This window comes from Gallus gallus, chromosome 5, assembly GCF_016699485.2.
Source record: "Gallus gallus isolate bGalGal1 chromosome 5, bGalGal1.mat.broiler.GRCg7b, whole genome shotgun sequence".
In the NCBI taxonomy this organism is placed as follows: Eukaryota; Metazoa; Chordata; class Aves; order Galliformes; family Phasianidae; genus Gallus; species Gallus gallus.
The window spans coordinates 52584958-52598635 of NC_052536.1; the positions used below are offsets into that span (position 1 = coordinate 52584958).

Sequence of the window (13678 nt, forward strand, 5' to 3'; positions counted from 1 at the left end):
ACACAAACTGAGCACAGGCATACAATGAAAGTGCTAAGTCCTGCAAGCATTGCCATATGGCAAATCTGAGCTTGTCACCATGAACTAAGAGAATCACTTCAAAGACTAAATGGGAAGCTCACCTAATTTGCCCATCTGTCCCAGGAGATGTTTATTGGTTTTAAAAGGTGAAATAAGCTACCAGGTGGAATGTTCTGTATTGATAGATTGGCTCAGACTGGTTTGCTTTCATTTTGGTATCACACAGACATACACATATGTTGCAATAGAGGAAAGATAGATGTTACCCAAGTTGCTGAGTCAGCCGTGGAGACATTAGAGACCACAGAACTGATATCACCTATACACCTAATTGGACTCCCTCGTGGATATGGGTTATTTTATACCCTCTAGCCACAGGGTTATTAGTGCTTGTTTACTAGAAAGATTCAGTGTCCAGGATAAAGAGCTAGCTTTCAGCACACAGATCTTCAACAGACACTTTCTCCTCCAATTCACAGCACAGCTATGTACATTACTCACTGCTCACGCTTTGGCCTGTTACAAGAACAGCATGAGACTCAGTGCTGCCATGCTGGTAGCTATGCAGCACTATGGTCTCTCCTCCATCATGCAGCAGTGAGTAAACAACCCCCGTACCGTGCTCTACAGCCTCCAACCTTCACAGAATCACAGAACGGCTTGTGTTGGAAGGGACCCCAAGGATCATGAAGCTCCAACCTCCACCCCCACCACAGGCAAGGCCACCAACCTCCGTATTTAATACCAAACCAGGCTGCCCAGGACCCCATGTAACCTGGCCTTGAACACCTCCAGGGATGGCGAATCCCAACCCCTCTGGGCAGCCTGTTCCAGCACTTCACCACTCTCATAGTGAAGAACTTCCTCTTGATATCCGACCTAAATCTTCCCTCCTTCAACTTAAAACCCCTTATTTATAACCTTCCTCCTGCCAATCCATCCGACACATTGAATGGAATCAGCAGTGGTTGACTGCTGAGATCCTGTAAAGAGATGTGGATTACAATGTCTTCGTGCAACAAAGCTGATGCAGATTTTGCCACCACACTGTTTCCATGCACTCCTTTAGCACAACTTAATTTTTTTGCTGTTGTTGTTTGCTTATTTTTAAAGGATTTTGCAAAAGAAAACTGAAAAGGAAGGAGACGGTGCGTGGAGCATCACAGCCCGCACTCACAGGTCATCCCACCTCCAAGGCTACTTGCTCTGCTCTGCTCCCTCATGAAGGTGCCCAGCTTCTGTCACACCTGGGAGGAGTAGAACTTCTGTCTCCTCCACAGCACCTGAGCTTAGAATCATAGAATTGTTCAAGTTAGAGAAGAACACTAAGATCATCTGGTCCAACCGTCAACCCATCGCCACCTCTACCCTCTTCTTGAAAATCTCCAAGGGATGGTGACCCCCCCCCCCCCCCCCCCACCTTCTTGGGACACCTGTTCCAATGCCTGACCACTCTTTTTGAGGATAAATTTTTCCTAATGTCCAACGTGAATTTCCCATGGCACAACTTAAATTCATTACCTCTCATACTATTAGGAGATGCTACCCAGAAGCGCAGGAGGGGCCTCCACCTTAGTGTCCTAAAACACACCACAATACTGAAAGCAGAGCAAAATAAACTCTCCTAGAGTCTGGTGGGTATTTATAACTGAGCAACCAACAACAGCCCAAATGCCAGCCCAGCCCCACGCAGCAAGGTGAGGGAGGAGATGTGCTATATCCACGCTGCAAAACTGTTCCAAGCACTGAACCACCTTCATTAGGCATTAAATCCATAAGGAACAGCAAAGCCCACTGGGCGTCCAGATAACCTTGGACCTACTGTTTAAAATAACCTTTCCTCATCATCTTATAGTTCACCATCCTGGTCCTGAATGCAAAATTGACAGAAATCACAGGTAGCAGCTAGTACACTCCAGACCTTCAAAGGTGAGAAAATCGGAACTGTATTAAGTCCTCACACCAGCTACCCAATTGCTGAAATACCCCCTTGGATATTCAATACTGGAAGCCACATCGATGCTTTAGGCAAATATACACAAAGGTACCTCAAAGCACTACCATACACTTGCTTGAAGGTAAGGCTTGAAGACATCCCATGTAAAAAGACAAATGCTCTATTGGCAGAGACTACCTGAATAACAGGCCAGATGTCTCTCCATCCCAACACAGTTCTTGAGCATACTTTCCCAAATATTAGTAAAAAAAATGCCATGTTTACTTCAGTTTAAAAAAAAAAAACATGTATTTTGATCGGCATTTAAAAAATGCTATGATGCAAAACTAACACAACAAGACATAAATGATCATGAACATATTTGAAAAGTGACACGTTACCATAAGACGAGAACAGAAAAAGCTGTTATAAAAGCAAAATGTTCTTTCCTGCACAGCATCAAATAGAAGTGTATCTGGAGACAGATGAGCTGTTGCAAGACTTATCTGCAACCTGTTATATCTTAAGAAGGCAGCTTCTGCTTAATCATTCATGGCTCATGTGTCACCGTCAATTCAGACCTCATTCCTGATTATGATCCACCACACTTAAGTACTATGTTCTCAGCACAGCCACCCACTTCACCAAACCCAAGGCTAAATTTTTGTGTTAGCCTTGGTATTTCTGCCTAATAAACTCAGGAGGTGAGACCAGCTCAGCATCCTCCTCTTGATCTGTAGTAGAACCTCATAGATACTAGTTAATGTGATCATCTCCCTGAGACTAATACTAAAATAACTGCGATGTTCTTAACTCAAATATGATAGAGATTTTGAATCCTGTAAGAAGAGGTCACTGGTTGGACTGCACAAGTGTTTGTCTTAATTTCCATCAGTAGCAACTTCCATTTCGCTATTGCACAGAATGTACTGACTGAAGAAAAAAAAACTGTAGTATGTGCTTCCAGATATTTTTAGGAAAGAGACTGACTAAAGAAATAGTCCTAATATTAAATTAAATTCCATACGTTTTTGAAGGTCAAAAGGGAACATAATCATTATATAAATCAGGCTGTCTACAGAGACAGGCCAGGAATCTGTTCCCAAATTTCATGCATTTGTACACGTAATGGTGAAGTGGAGGCTTATCTTAAAACAGGAGGATCTTCTGAAGAGCCCAAATGAACTCTTCTCATACAGCCTTAGAATCAGGCTGCATTTGACAGATGCGATACCAAAATCACTCCAACTCTTTATGTAGAACCCACGATTAAAACTGTGTTTTATATGAATTCTCACATCCTGCCCTTTAGCATCAGATAAACTGTTTGGTGTCATAAAACAGCAACAAGTCATAGTAATAAAAAAATAAGAGGTTAACTTCAGTTTAATTTGACTTTCAATAGTAAACTTTAACAGAATTGAAAAGTTGTGCCTGTCTTTTTCTGACGGTTGAGCTTCTGACTTTTATCTCACATAAAGCTCAAAACCACATCTTCTTACCGTGCTCCAATGACATCAAAGAGATGCTGCCAGCGGTCATTGATTTTGTTGAGTTTATCATCTATTTCTGCAACTCGGCTCTTGTTGCTGGCCTTGATTAGTTGGTCGCCCATTTGTTTCAAATGAAGCTTATTTTCACTGAACAGGTTTATTTCTTCCATGCAATCCTGAGAAATATAAACAAACACTGCTTAATTTCTGGGCACAGCAAAACAAAACTCCCTGTGTCCTTCCCCATGTCTGAGGACTGGTTTGGCTTGGGATGGCTGAGGTTTTTATAGTAGTATATAAAATCATTTCACTTAAAAACAAATGAGAAAAAAAAGAAGATAAAACAAACAAAAAATTCAATGGAAAAGTATTCTCACAATGAAGCCACTATGAAAAAATAAGCAGCTAAAGACTTGCAAATGCCAGGAGTTAATTCTAAAAACAGCACTTCAGTGTTCTAAACTTGCCTCCTCTTCCCTGATTTAGCTTTTTTTTTTTTTTTTTTTTTTTTTTAAATCAAACTACTTTCAAAAAAACCCAAATTCAAGTCTGGGATGGCTTTACTTTGCCAGTATTCATACCCAGAGGAAATGTGAGATTAGACATTGAGAGCATCAAGCCATGGGGAAGAACAGCAGCCAGAAATAATAACTAAACAACAAAAATGTCCTGTTTAAAATCAAACCAATACGAAAGTATTAGACATCACTAACTGCACTGAGTACTGAAAGGGGCAGAATTAGGTTTCATTTTTGGTCATGATAATCTCTCATTTGCCTGCCATAACACCTCCCATCGTTTAGTCTTTTCTTTGCCCTCTGGCTATCAGTTGTGTAACTCAGAGTGGAGGAGGTGGTGAGATGCTCCCAGAACATCAGTAATACCCAGCAATGAAGCTCTGGGCTGTGCTATGCATGCCTCATCCCAGTCCCTCGCCAGCACAACTCACATCACACTCATGCCTAAATGCAGTTAGGTGGCATTTCTGTCTTGCGTTTTGTCCCAAGTCTGAACACCAAGAAGATAAGAGCTTCGGACAGAGTAGCTCATCTTCTCACAAAAGCCTGTACATGCTGTTTTTCTAGCATCTGGTCCTTCTGGGAGGCAAGGAAGAGATGAGGAATGGCTGCTGTATAACCAGCTATCAGGCTGCAATTGTAGAAAAGTGACAATGCTACTCACCTTCTGCAATTTGTCTATCATGTCCTCAATGCTAACATCTGCAGTCTGTAGCACTTTGCTTTCCATTTGTACCAGCCAGGAGCAGAGCTCCTTATTCTTTTCATTGAACACAATCCAGGCATTGAGTCTGTCCTCGATCTCCTGCTTGCGGAGAGACACCTATGGATAAGCACACAAATGAAATGCTGGCAACATCTCTCTCAGGAAGGAAAGCAGTTGATTATGAACCCTCTAATTTCCACTCTGCATTCCATTATGTTTCATTTTGCAGGAGCACTTAATAAGTATCTCTAGCTTTCTTTTCAAAACCATCAAGCAGATTGTTATTACAAGTTACTTTGGATAGCAAGGCCAAAAGTTGACTAGCAAACACCAGATTCTCTCCCTCAGAAGAACTGCATTGACTGACAGCATTATAAATAATGACACTGTGTAACAATTTAAATATTGCTCAGTGAAAATCCGAAGATGCCAAACAAGGTAGCATAAAATATATAATTACCACATGCTACTCATTATGGCCCCATCTACAGCACAGAAGAAGTAACACCTAGGTAAGCTCTTTTTTTGTAAGACAAACTTTCAGACTATTGGCTACAGGTTTGGTGGTGATTTTTCTTAATCTCTAGAAATACCTGTTTTCTTTCCATTTGCTCATCAGCTTTTGGAGAATTTCTTAAAAAAAAAATCATCAAGAATCTAAACTTCTATCGAAAACTGTGTTTTTTCCTCAAAGTTACAGATGTCAGAATGGATGAACCAATTGTCTAGATGGGGAAATTAAGGTGTGATGCTACCTAAGCAGCAAATTCAGTGTCACTGCTCCAGCACCACAGAACGGAGCAGTCTCACTCTTCTACTAGCTGATTGCACTTATTTCTTGTCTCGGGGACTTAAATACGTATTTGTATTCATTTATCTCCTTTGCCAGATTCCTGTGCTAAGATATTATGAGGGACAGAATGTGAAAAGCAGTACAAGTTCTACTGAAAGAAAACAAACAAGACACTCTTTGTCCTCACCCATAAACTCTGTGCAAAGAAGATGGAACATAACCCTGCTTGCCTTGGTTGCAAATAGCCATTCCAAATACCACACCGTGGCAAGAAAAGTATTTCCTCCTCACATCAAATGTGCATTTTATGCAATATACGACTCATCAAAATCCTGTTACTGATTCTTCTGATCTAATCTCTAGCACTATCTTGTACCTCAGAGTAAAATTTAAGGCTGTCGTGTGGACGCAAGACCAGCTCCAAGCAACTGGGATCAAAACGGGAGGCACCAACTGATATTCTCACACTATATTGCTTTTGTCCTTTATTTATTTATTTATTTTTAAAGAAGGGAAGAGGGAGATGAAATGCATGCCTAAATCTTTCATGATAATATCAGTTAAGACATCATAGAATGACAAAAGCATTAAAGTTGGAAGAGACCAGTAAGATCACCAAGCCTACCAGCCAACCCACCCCCACCATCCCACTAAGCCATGTCCCTCAGTGCCATATCTCCACATCTCTTCAACACCTCCAGGGACAGTGACTCCACCATCTTGCTGGGCAGACTGTTCCAATATCTCACCACTCCTTCTGAGAAATGTTTCCTAACATCTGGCCTGAACCTCCCTTGGCACAACATAAGGCCTTACCCTCTCAGATAAGGGGCGTCCTAGATGAGGCCTGTGCTATTTTAGGACACAGGGAAACCATCTCCAAATTCCATCTTGGGAAAAAGTCTCCTACAGATTCTAGGGACCTAGGGAAGTCTCCCTACATCCTAAGAGTGACTCTGTTTCTGGGGTGCTCCCTTGCACCCTCCGTCTCAGAGGTATGAAGGGAAATATCTCTTCCCTTCTCTACCACTTCCTCCTATACTGTGGAGGGGACGCTCCTCCACAGCATCTCTTTTGCTAGGAGGTAAACTGACTTAATTAACAGAAAGAGGCTATGCACATCAGCAATACTGTTATTACATCTTGAGATCATCTTGACTCCATTTTTGTCTTCTAACCATGGGGCAACACAGCATTTAGGAGGAACTTCTTAGTTGACTAATCAATACAGATCAGGAGTAAAGCAGGAAGGAGCCAAAAGATCCCAGAGAAGCTTCTAAGAACACAAGCCCTTCGAGTCATGCTTTGCTTTGAGCACTTTCTCCCCACACCAGCTTCCCCCAGTTCCAGTTCCAGCTCTGCACCCACCACGTGATGCAGGAGCTCTCTGGCCATCCTCAAGGCAGACTGCAGGTGTAACAAGCACCAGGCATCCCTCTTGAACACCAGCATTTGCTAGGACTCACTGGGAGAAACAGTTAAATCTTTGACCTACAGGGACCTCACAAGGGCAGCTATGTAAACACTAATCCCTTGAGTGCATCTGCTCACTGTGTTTGTGTCCCTGCCCAGTGCAGCATGGACATCTGGCTGCTCTGCTCCCATGGCCATGACAGCTGCAGTCACGCCTCACACTGAAGGGCTTTCCCATCTCACCATTTACACTGCAGTAAAAAATACTGATGTATTTTTACACAATACATCTTAACTCCTCTAATTTGATAGCCAAAATGAAGCGGTTGTGCTAGCAGCAAAACCAATGAATTCCCTTTCCAGCTAAAATCATCCATGCAGGCTCTCTGGGGGCTCATCAGGGCTGTGCAAACATTTCAGTGTGTCCCTCTGCTGCAGCATGGAATCGATTTCCTCCCACCAAGGATTTTTTGTCTAAAACTTATCTAATATTTATTTCACGACATATCTTCAAGGTAGACAGGACACAGTACTGTTCCTTCCAGAAATCCAAGTGGGAATCTTGAATCTGAACTGAAATTATTATACAACCTGGATAGGCTGTAGTTGGGTACACACATAACACAGATCAGTTTTCAGGGCTCTTCACCAAAGTTCATCAGCAGTTCACAATAAATAAATAAATGGAAAAAACAACAAAGTTCTCTCCTTATAGGTTTAACTGCAGATTTCCATTAGATAAATGGCTCAGGCATTCTAATTTACATCTAACAGCCTTGGGAGAGGGGAGGGTGTCTGGCATTACTTTCAGAGCTCAGAAACAGCAGCAGAGACAACACTGGTTGTAGATTAACTGTGAAAGATACTAAATCCCTTTTTGCTGCAAGGCCAAAAAGAAACCCAAATAACTATTTCATCACATCAAAGTTTGTGGAATGAACAGAGCTGCTCATTCCTTGCTCTGGCAGTGTTCCCACAGACATTGCTTCACCTTGGTCTAAGTAAGGGTTGGATGTGAAGCAATTATTTCCTTCAGTAGTTTTCTATTCTGCAAGCTGTGGAATAAAGAGCTGTGAGTAAAGAGAGGCAACAGTTTGGCTGCTGACATGTAGAGTCATCCTGACTAACTTAAATAAAACCTTAAGTATTTTGCTTCTTCCAATCCTGTTAACAGGGCAAAGTAAACACCCATTCAAAGTGCACAATAACCCGATGAATCAAGTTCATGTGACTTTGCTGGTAATTTTTCCCTGGTTATTTTACAGGCAGAACTAAATTAAGTGTAATAACAACAAGACACAAAGAATGCAAATGTTTTGCAGCCCGTTGCTGCAACACTACAGACAAACGAGTTCAGAATGTGTTTAAAACCCAGTGTCTGCATTTAAACGCATTTAAGTTTTCTTTATCAACAGGCCCACATTCTTTGACACCAGATCGCCCGGGCATCCCCCATCCTTCCCCAGTTTCAACCCCTCAGGCAGTTCCTGTGTTTATCCACTCTCCCTCCCCCCCTCCCTTTGGCGGCCCGGAACAAAGCCACCTATGGCAGCACACAGCTGCATTTGGGCTCCATGCAATGCAGGCAGTGACTGCTTACAAAGGGTGTGCAATTAAATAAATACATAAATAAATAAATAATAAAGAAAGCACAGCACTGTAACCAGGAAACAATGGACAAAATGCAGTCCTGCTCAGCTGCCCCAGGAGAAGTCCCATTCCCTCCCAACGCTGCAAAAATAACCCGAACCCAAAAGAAACCCCATCTGCTTGGCCTGCTCCCCCTCTGCCCTCCAAGCCCTATGAACACCTTGCTATAAAAAAAGGTTATGCAGAAAACTTACTCGCAAGCAGAGCTCTTCCCACTGCCTGTGCAAATGCTCCACTTGCTCCTGGAGCACCATCATGTCCTCGGTGAGGATGCAATGCGCCAGCTCAGCCTTCATGGCCCGCAGCTCCTTCATGTTGTGGGCCCAGTCTGCCAGCGACTGCTCCAGCTCCTGCATGGAAACACCCAGCACAAGCCTTGGCACTAAGCTCCTCTGCTTTCCAAACCTGCTGGCTAATCTCCTGCCTGGCCTGTGGGGGAGGAGAGGAGGGGAATGTGCAGTGCTTGTGAAGCGCTCTCCGGCCGGACTGGGAAGGGGACCCCACGGGTTTGGCTCAGGGCTTGACCCACAGCCCAGGGCAGCGCTGCTGCTCATCCAGCGGTGCAGCAGCAGCCTCTGCTGTGGCCAAACATGTCAAAACGCTGCTGGAGCCCAGCAGCTCCCTGTGCTTCAGGAAGGACAGAATTTCACAGCCAGGAAGACGTGACCATTTCTTTGGGTTTTCAATTTTTTATTCTGGCCAAGTTGTTCCTGCCTGCATTTGTTCCAATTTCAGGTTGGTTACTTATATGCTAAGGAAATAAATCTGATTCCCTTTGCTAATGCGTGACTTCACAGCCACTTCATCAGATTTCTCAGAAATCCAGAGCTTTAAATTGCTCCCTCTCATAACCACTTCTTTGGCTTCCCTCCTCCCACTCCCCCTCTCCCTTTGCAACAGTTATGCACTTTTCTGATCAGCGTTAAAGAAGCACTGCATGCAACTGGGAAACAGGAGATTCTTAGCATTAGGTGGTCTCTGGTTCCTCTGACATAAAAAGCTCTTACATGGAACTCAATTGGCCTCATTTGACAGGAAAAAAAAATTGCAAGTGTCAGGAGAAGCGTGCTGGGTCTGAGCCCTATGAGTATTTTCACACGTCTTTAGATCCAGTCGTTTATCTAAATCCTAAAAGCAATTTCTGGTCTGCTTCAACACTGGAGGAAAAATAAGTAAATAAAATAAAAAAGTGAGGCTGAGACATTTATTGGAGTTTAAAACAAATTGCTGCTTACAGATGCATATACATGCATTTGTTTGTCTTGATAAAGGTCAAATCCCTGCAATAATGAAGTCAGTGTCAGAATTTCATACCATTATGCTCCTGGTATTTTATTCTGCTGTGATATGCCAGAGCAGCAGCTGCAGTGGTCCTGTCTAACCCTGATATCTCTGTAGCCAAATTTCTTTGCTTGGAATTAGAGGCAGGAGCTGTCTGTTGCCATTTAACAAACAGTTCAGGACTGCAACCAGCACTGCTGCTGTGGCAAAGGCAGGCAGTGCTCACAAAGAAGGTTTCAGACTGCTGATAAGGAGCACCAAGCCTTGCCTCATTAAAAAGCTTATTTATTCCCACCATATAGGTCAACAATTCACTTCATAAAAGAATGATGAAAGACTAACCAGTCCAGAAATAACATCTCCCATCCCTTGGAAATACTTTGCCATTTAATTTTCATTAACTACTATGGGCTGCAAGGGCTTATGCCACTCCCTTACTCAAATTTTCTTTCTCTTTAATTATTTCTGGATCCCACAGGTGTGCACAGTGCTTTGCATCCTTGCAAGGTCTCTTGCCTGAGGAGCACACTGTCCAAAATGGATTAGAAAACAAAAGAGAATGTGCAGCCATTAGGAGGGCAGACAACATGCTGAGACCAGGGAGTTTTAACATCTTGTTTGAGAAACAGCTTAATTTATAAGTTCAGATGGTGGGAAGTGAGAAGGAGGAAAAAAATATTTCAACAACAGCAACTTTTTTGCAGGAAGAATCTCTCTCATGCATGCAGATTGGTCAGCTGCACTTCGCAGACGGGCAGCAATTGGGATGGTATAAATGAGAAAAATTTAGGGGCACTGAAAGATGGGAAATTGACTTTAAAGAGATTGGACGATGGGCAAAGACTGCATATCCACATAAATACAATATGCTCGCTCAGTACCTTAATGTGTTCCTTGGATTTGTAGAGTTCTTCATGTTCGACTGGAAGTGGATCTTTGACTTCATCCTTCAGCTCTCGCAGCCTGCTTTCTAACTCCTTGGTTTGTTTTTCACAGCTCTCCCGGCTCTGCTCAGGGAGACCCAAGAAATTATAAGAGGTTAAGATACAGCACACTGGACACAGATGTGACATAACGTACTATATAGGTAGGCTCCAAAATAGCATCTTCAACCCACTGAAGTAAATAATCATAGGCTCTAGGTATTGGGATTTTCTTTTTGCTACATGGTGATACACCCGCAGGAATTTAACACACAGGTTTACAGAGAAGATTGCACACTGTTGTGATTAAAGGTATGTTTTAAGGAGCATTTCTGCTTATCTTGTTATGTTCAACGTGAGAGGCTTTTAGCATAAATTTGGGGTTAGGGATCATATCACTGATGATATTCAATTGTAAGGTATACCTGTGTTCTGTCTGGCCATGAAAGCAGATCTACTGTTCTAAGGAAATAAATATGATCTGCCCTTCTGTTTACAGGTGCAGCATCAGGTGGAGCAGTGAGTAAAGTCAAATCCTTCTAGGTTGAATTTTAGCTCAGGCTTCATACGTCAAAACAGAGGAGAGCTCCAGGCCATGGATGCATGACAGCAATCAGAGTGGGAACATCCATTATGGTAACAAACGGACATGAACCTCATTTTCCTTTGGAGAGCTAAAGGACTATGTTCTTAGCTTCCCACAAGCCCTGATGGCAAGTGTTGCTCCTCCTTCGGAGGGCATTGTCTACCTGCAGAATGCTGCTGAGCTGCATCTTCATCTTGTCCAGCTGGACCTGTGTGTCCCCCCAGCACTGCTGCAGCTGGCTGAGCTCCTCCTGCAGAACAGCGCTGGTCTCAGGATCAGAGTCGTTGCGCAACTTCTCACCAACATCAATGACAGAGGAGTACATGCCTTGCCACCTCTGAAGGATCACTGCCTTACTCTTGAAAAGAAAAACAGTACCTAAGCTGTTAATCATGACATACTCCAAGTAAGCCGTCAATATTAATTTGCCTACGACTCAAATTAGTTTATAACACAAGCGATAGGATCATTGTTTCTTTCCTTAAAGAAACAGCAGGAGGGAAGGGCAATTTGGAGTAGGAGGGAGAAGATATTCTGGTGTTTCTCACTAATGAAAAGCATGAGTATTAACTTGCAAAATCTGCTGAAAATCATCTTTAAACAGCAGGTAAAAATGAAGATGAAATAAAACAAGGCTAGCACCAAATGGAATACTGGTATTGTGTTAATTCAACATTAGGTGTGTGGGAGCCTGATAAACTTTGGAAAGTACAAATAAAGGACTTCAATACATTTTAAAATGTTTTAGATTTCTTCAAGCAACCACCTAGTTCACTGATTTTTCTTGCTTTCTTATAAAACAAGGAGGTTAATTCAATGAAAAGCCAAGACAGCCAGCATGAACAAAGGGAAATGCGATTTCCATTGCACATAAAATGCAGAATGTGCTGCTCTGAAAAATTGCTGCCTGGTTTCACTGCATTCTGGAGTGGCGGCCCCAAGGACAGATGCCCTTGCAAGTTCTCTGCCTTCTGCTCCTGGCACCTCCTGTCCATTCCTGCACATGCACGACACACATCATCACACATTCAGGTTATTTTAAAGCTTTTTCTTCTTACTGGACGGAAGTTTCAATCTGAGAAGAATCACAGACTTTCGATTTATCAGAAAGAGATACAATACCTTGAAGTCATGAATTAGATTTCTAAGGTGGTAAAGGCTATAGCAGTCCTGGCTCTTGACAGCTGTGAGGAAGCTGTTTGTATCAGCAAGGAATCTGCTGAGGCTCCGCAGTGAACCCCTGAAGAGCTGCCACTGGCTCACAAGTCCATCGATATCTTTCTTCCTCTGCTGAACCAACCAGATAACATTCTGCCACTGCTCTTTCAGCAACGTGAGCTTGGAAATAAACTCTGTCCTGCAGACAACAGGTGTTGAGTGGTAAAATATTTTGATCTCAAGGCTGTATTTTCCAGTAATTATGATGGGTTTACATTTGGGATATTGTAAAATTCCAATTACAATGCCCAACTAAGTAAAAAACTCTATACGTCCACAAGCTTAACTCTGCTCTACATATTCCACATTTTAAGCAAAGCAAAACAACTTTTACATGGTACAAAAACAGATAATGCAAGTCATTCTTGCTATTTAGTTATAGCAATGTATGTAGTACAGCAATCACAGAAACAATACTCACTAAATATTTGTCTGAAGAACAAGGAAGATAATGCAAGTGACACAAGATCTCTCATTGTGCAGCAAAATTGATTTGTGCCTTTACCAGACTGTAATGGCAAGTTCAGCCATCACTGAATCCTACAGCAGGGGGATGTAGCTGCAAACTGAAAAGGCTCTGTGTTGCTACTGAACCCACCTGAACACTTTCACTTCTCTTGCAACATGTTTAGATGACCCATCACATCTAGATGGAATGATTAGAGAGAGCCTGACTATCCCGTTTGTTTCTCTGCAGGAGACCACGGCTCCCATATTAGCTCTTATACTTAAATGTTTGTGGGGTTAGCTTCAACAAAAAATCTAGTAGCTTCACTTAGTTAAGCCCTACCTTCCCTGGCATCTTTAAGCCAAGCTATGGACTTTACAATGAAGTTTTGTCCTGTCAACTCTGGGGAAGCAAGGTCTAGCAGGGAGGAGTACTATCTTCACAGCAGAAATGCCTGAGGCAGTTGAACCTTTGCTCACAAACATTTTATGCCTCTTCTTCCTCTACACTGATTAAGAGAAAAGCATAACATCATAATAATAAAGAACAGGTTTAGCTGTTGTGTTCTGAATTGTGTGGGGCCAATGACTTAATGCACCATTGTTTGAGCTTGGGGCAGTGTAAACAGTCTCACATCTCTGTACTTCAATTTGAAGTGCAGAGGTCTGGGAAGAGAGAAAGGGACCTTTATA

General features: G+C 42.6%; 1 protein-coding gene across 9 annotated transcripts in view; it reads right to left on the minus strand.

The window, feature by feature from the left end:
- Positions 1-13678, minus strand: part of SYNE2 (spectrin repeat containing nuclear envelope protein 2) — a 173918-nt gene that overhangs the window by 27208 nt on the left and 133032 nt on the right. For all 9 annotated transcript variants that reach the window (XM_040701588.2, XM_015287885.4, XM_015287883.4 and 6 more), the window contains 6 exons: positions 12443-12677; positions 11484-11678; positions 10693-10818; positions 8725-8880; positions 4633-4791; positions 3460-3626 (listed from right to left, as the gene is read on the minus strand). In XM_040701588.2, the coding sequence (XP_040557522.1) occupies positions 3460-3626; positions 4633-4791; positions 8725-8880; positions 10693-10818; positions 11484-11678; positions 12443-12677 (1038 nt within the window). The remainder of the gene's footprint in view (positions 1-3459; positions 3627-4632; positions 4792-8724; positions 8881-10692; positions 10819-11483; positions 11679-12442; positions 12678-13678) is intronic.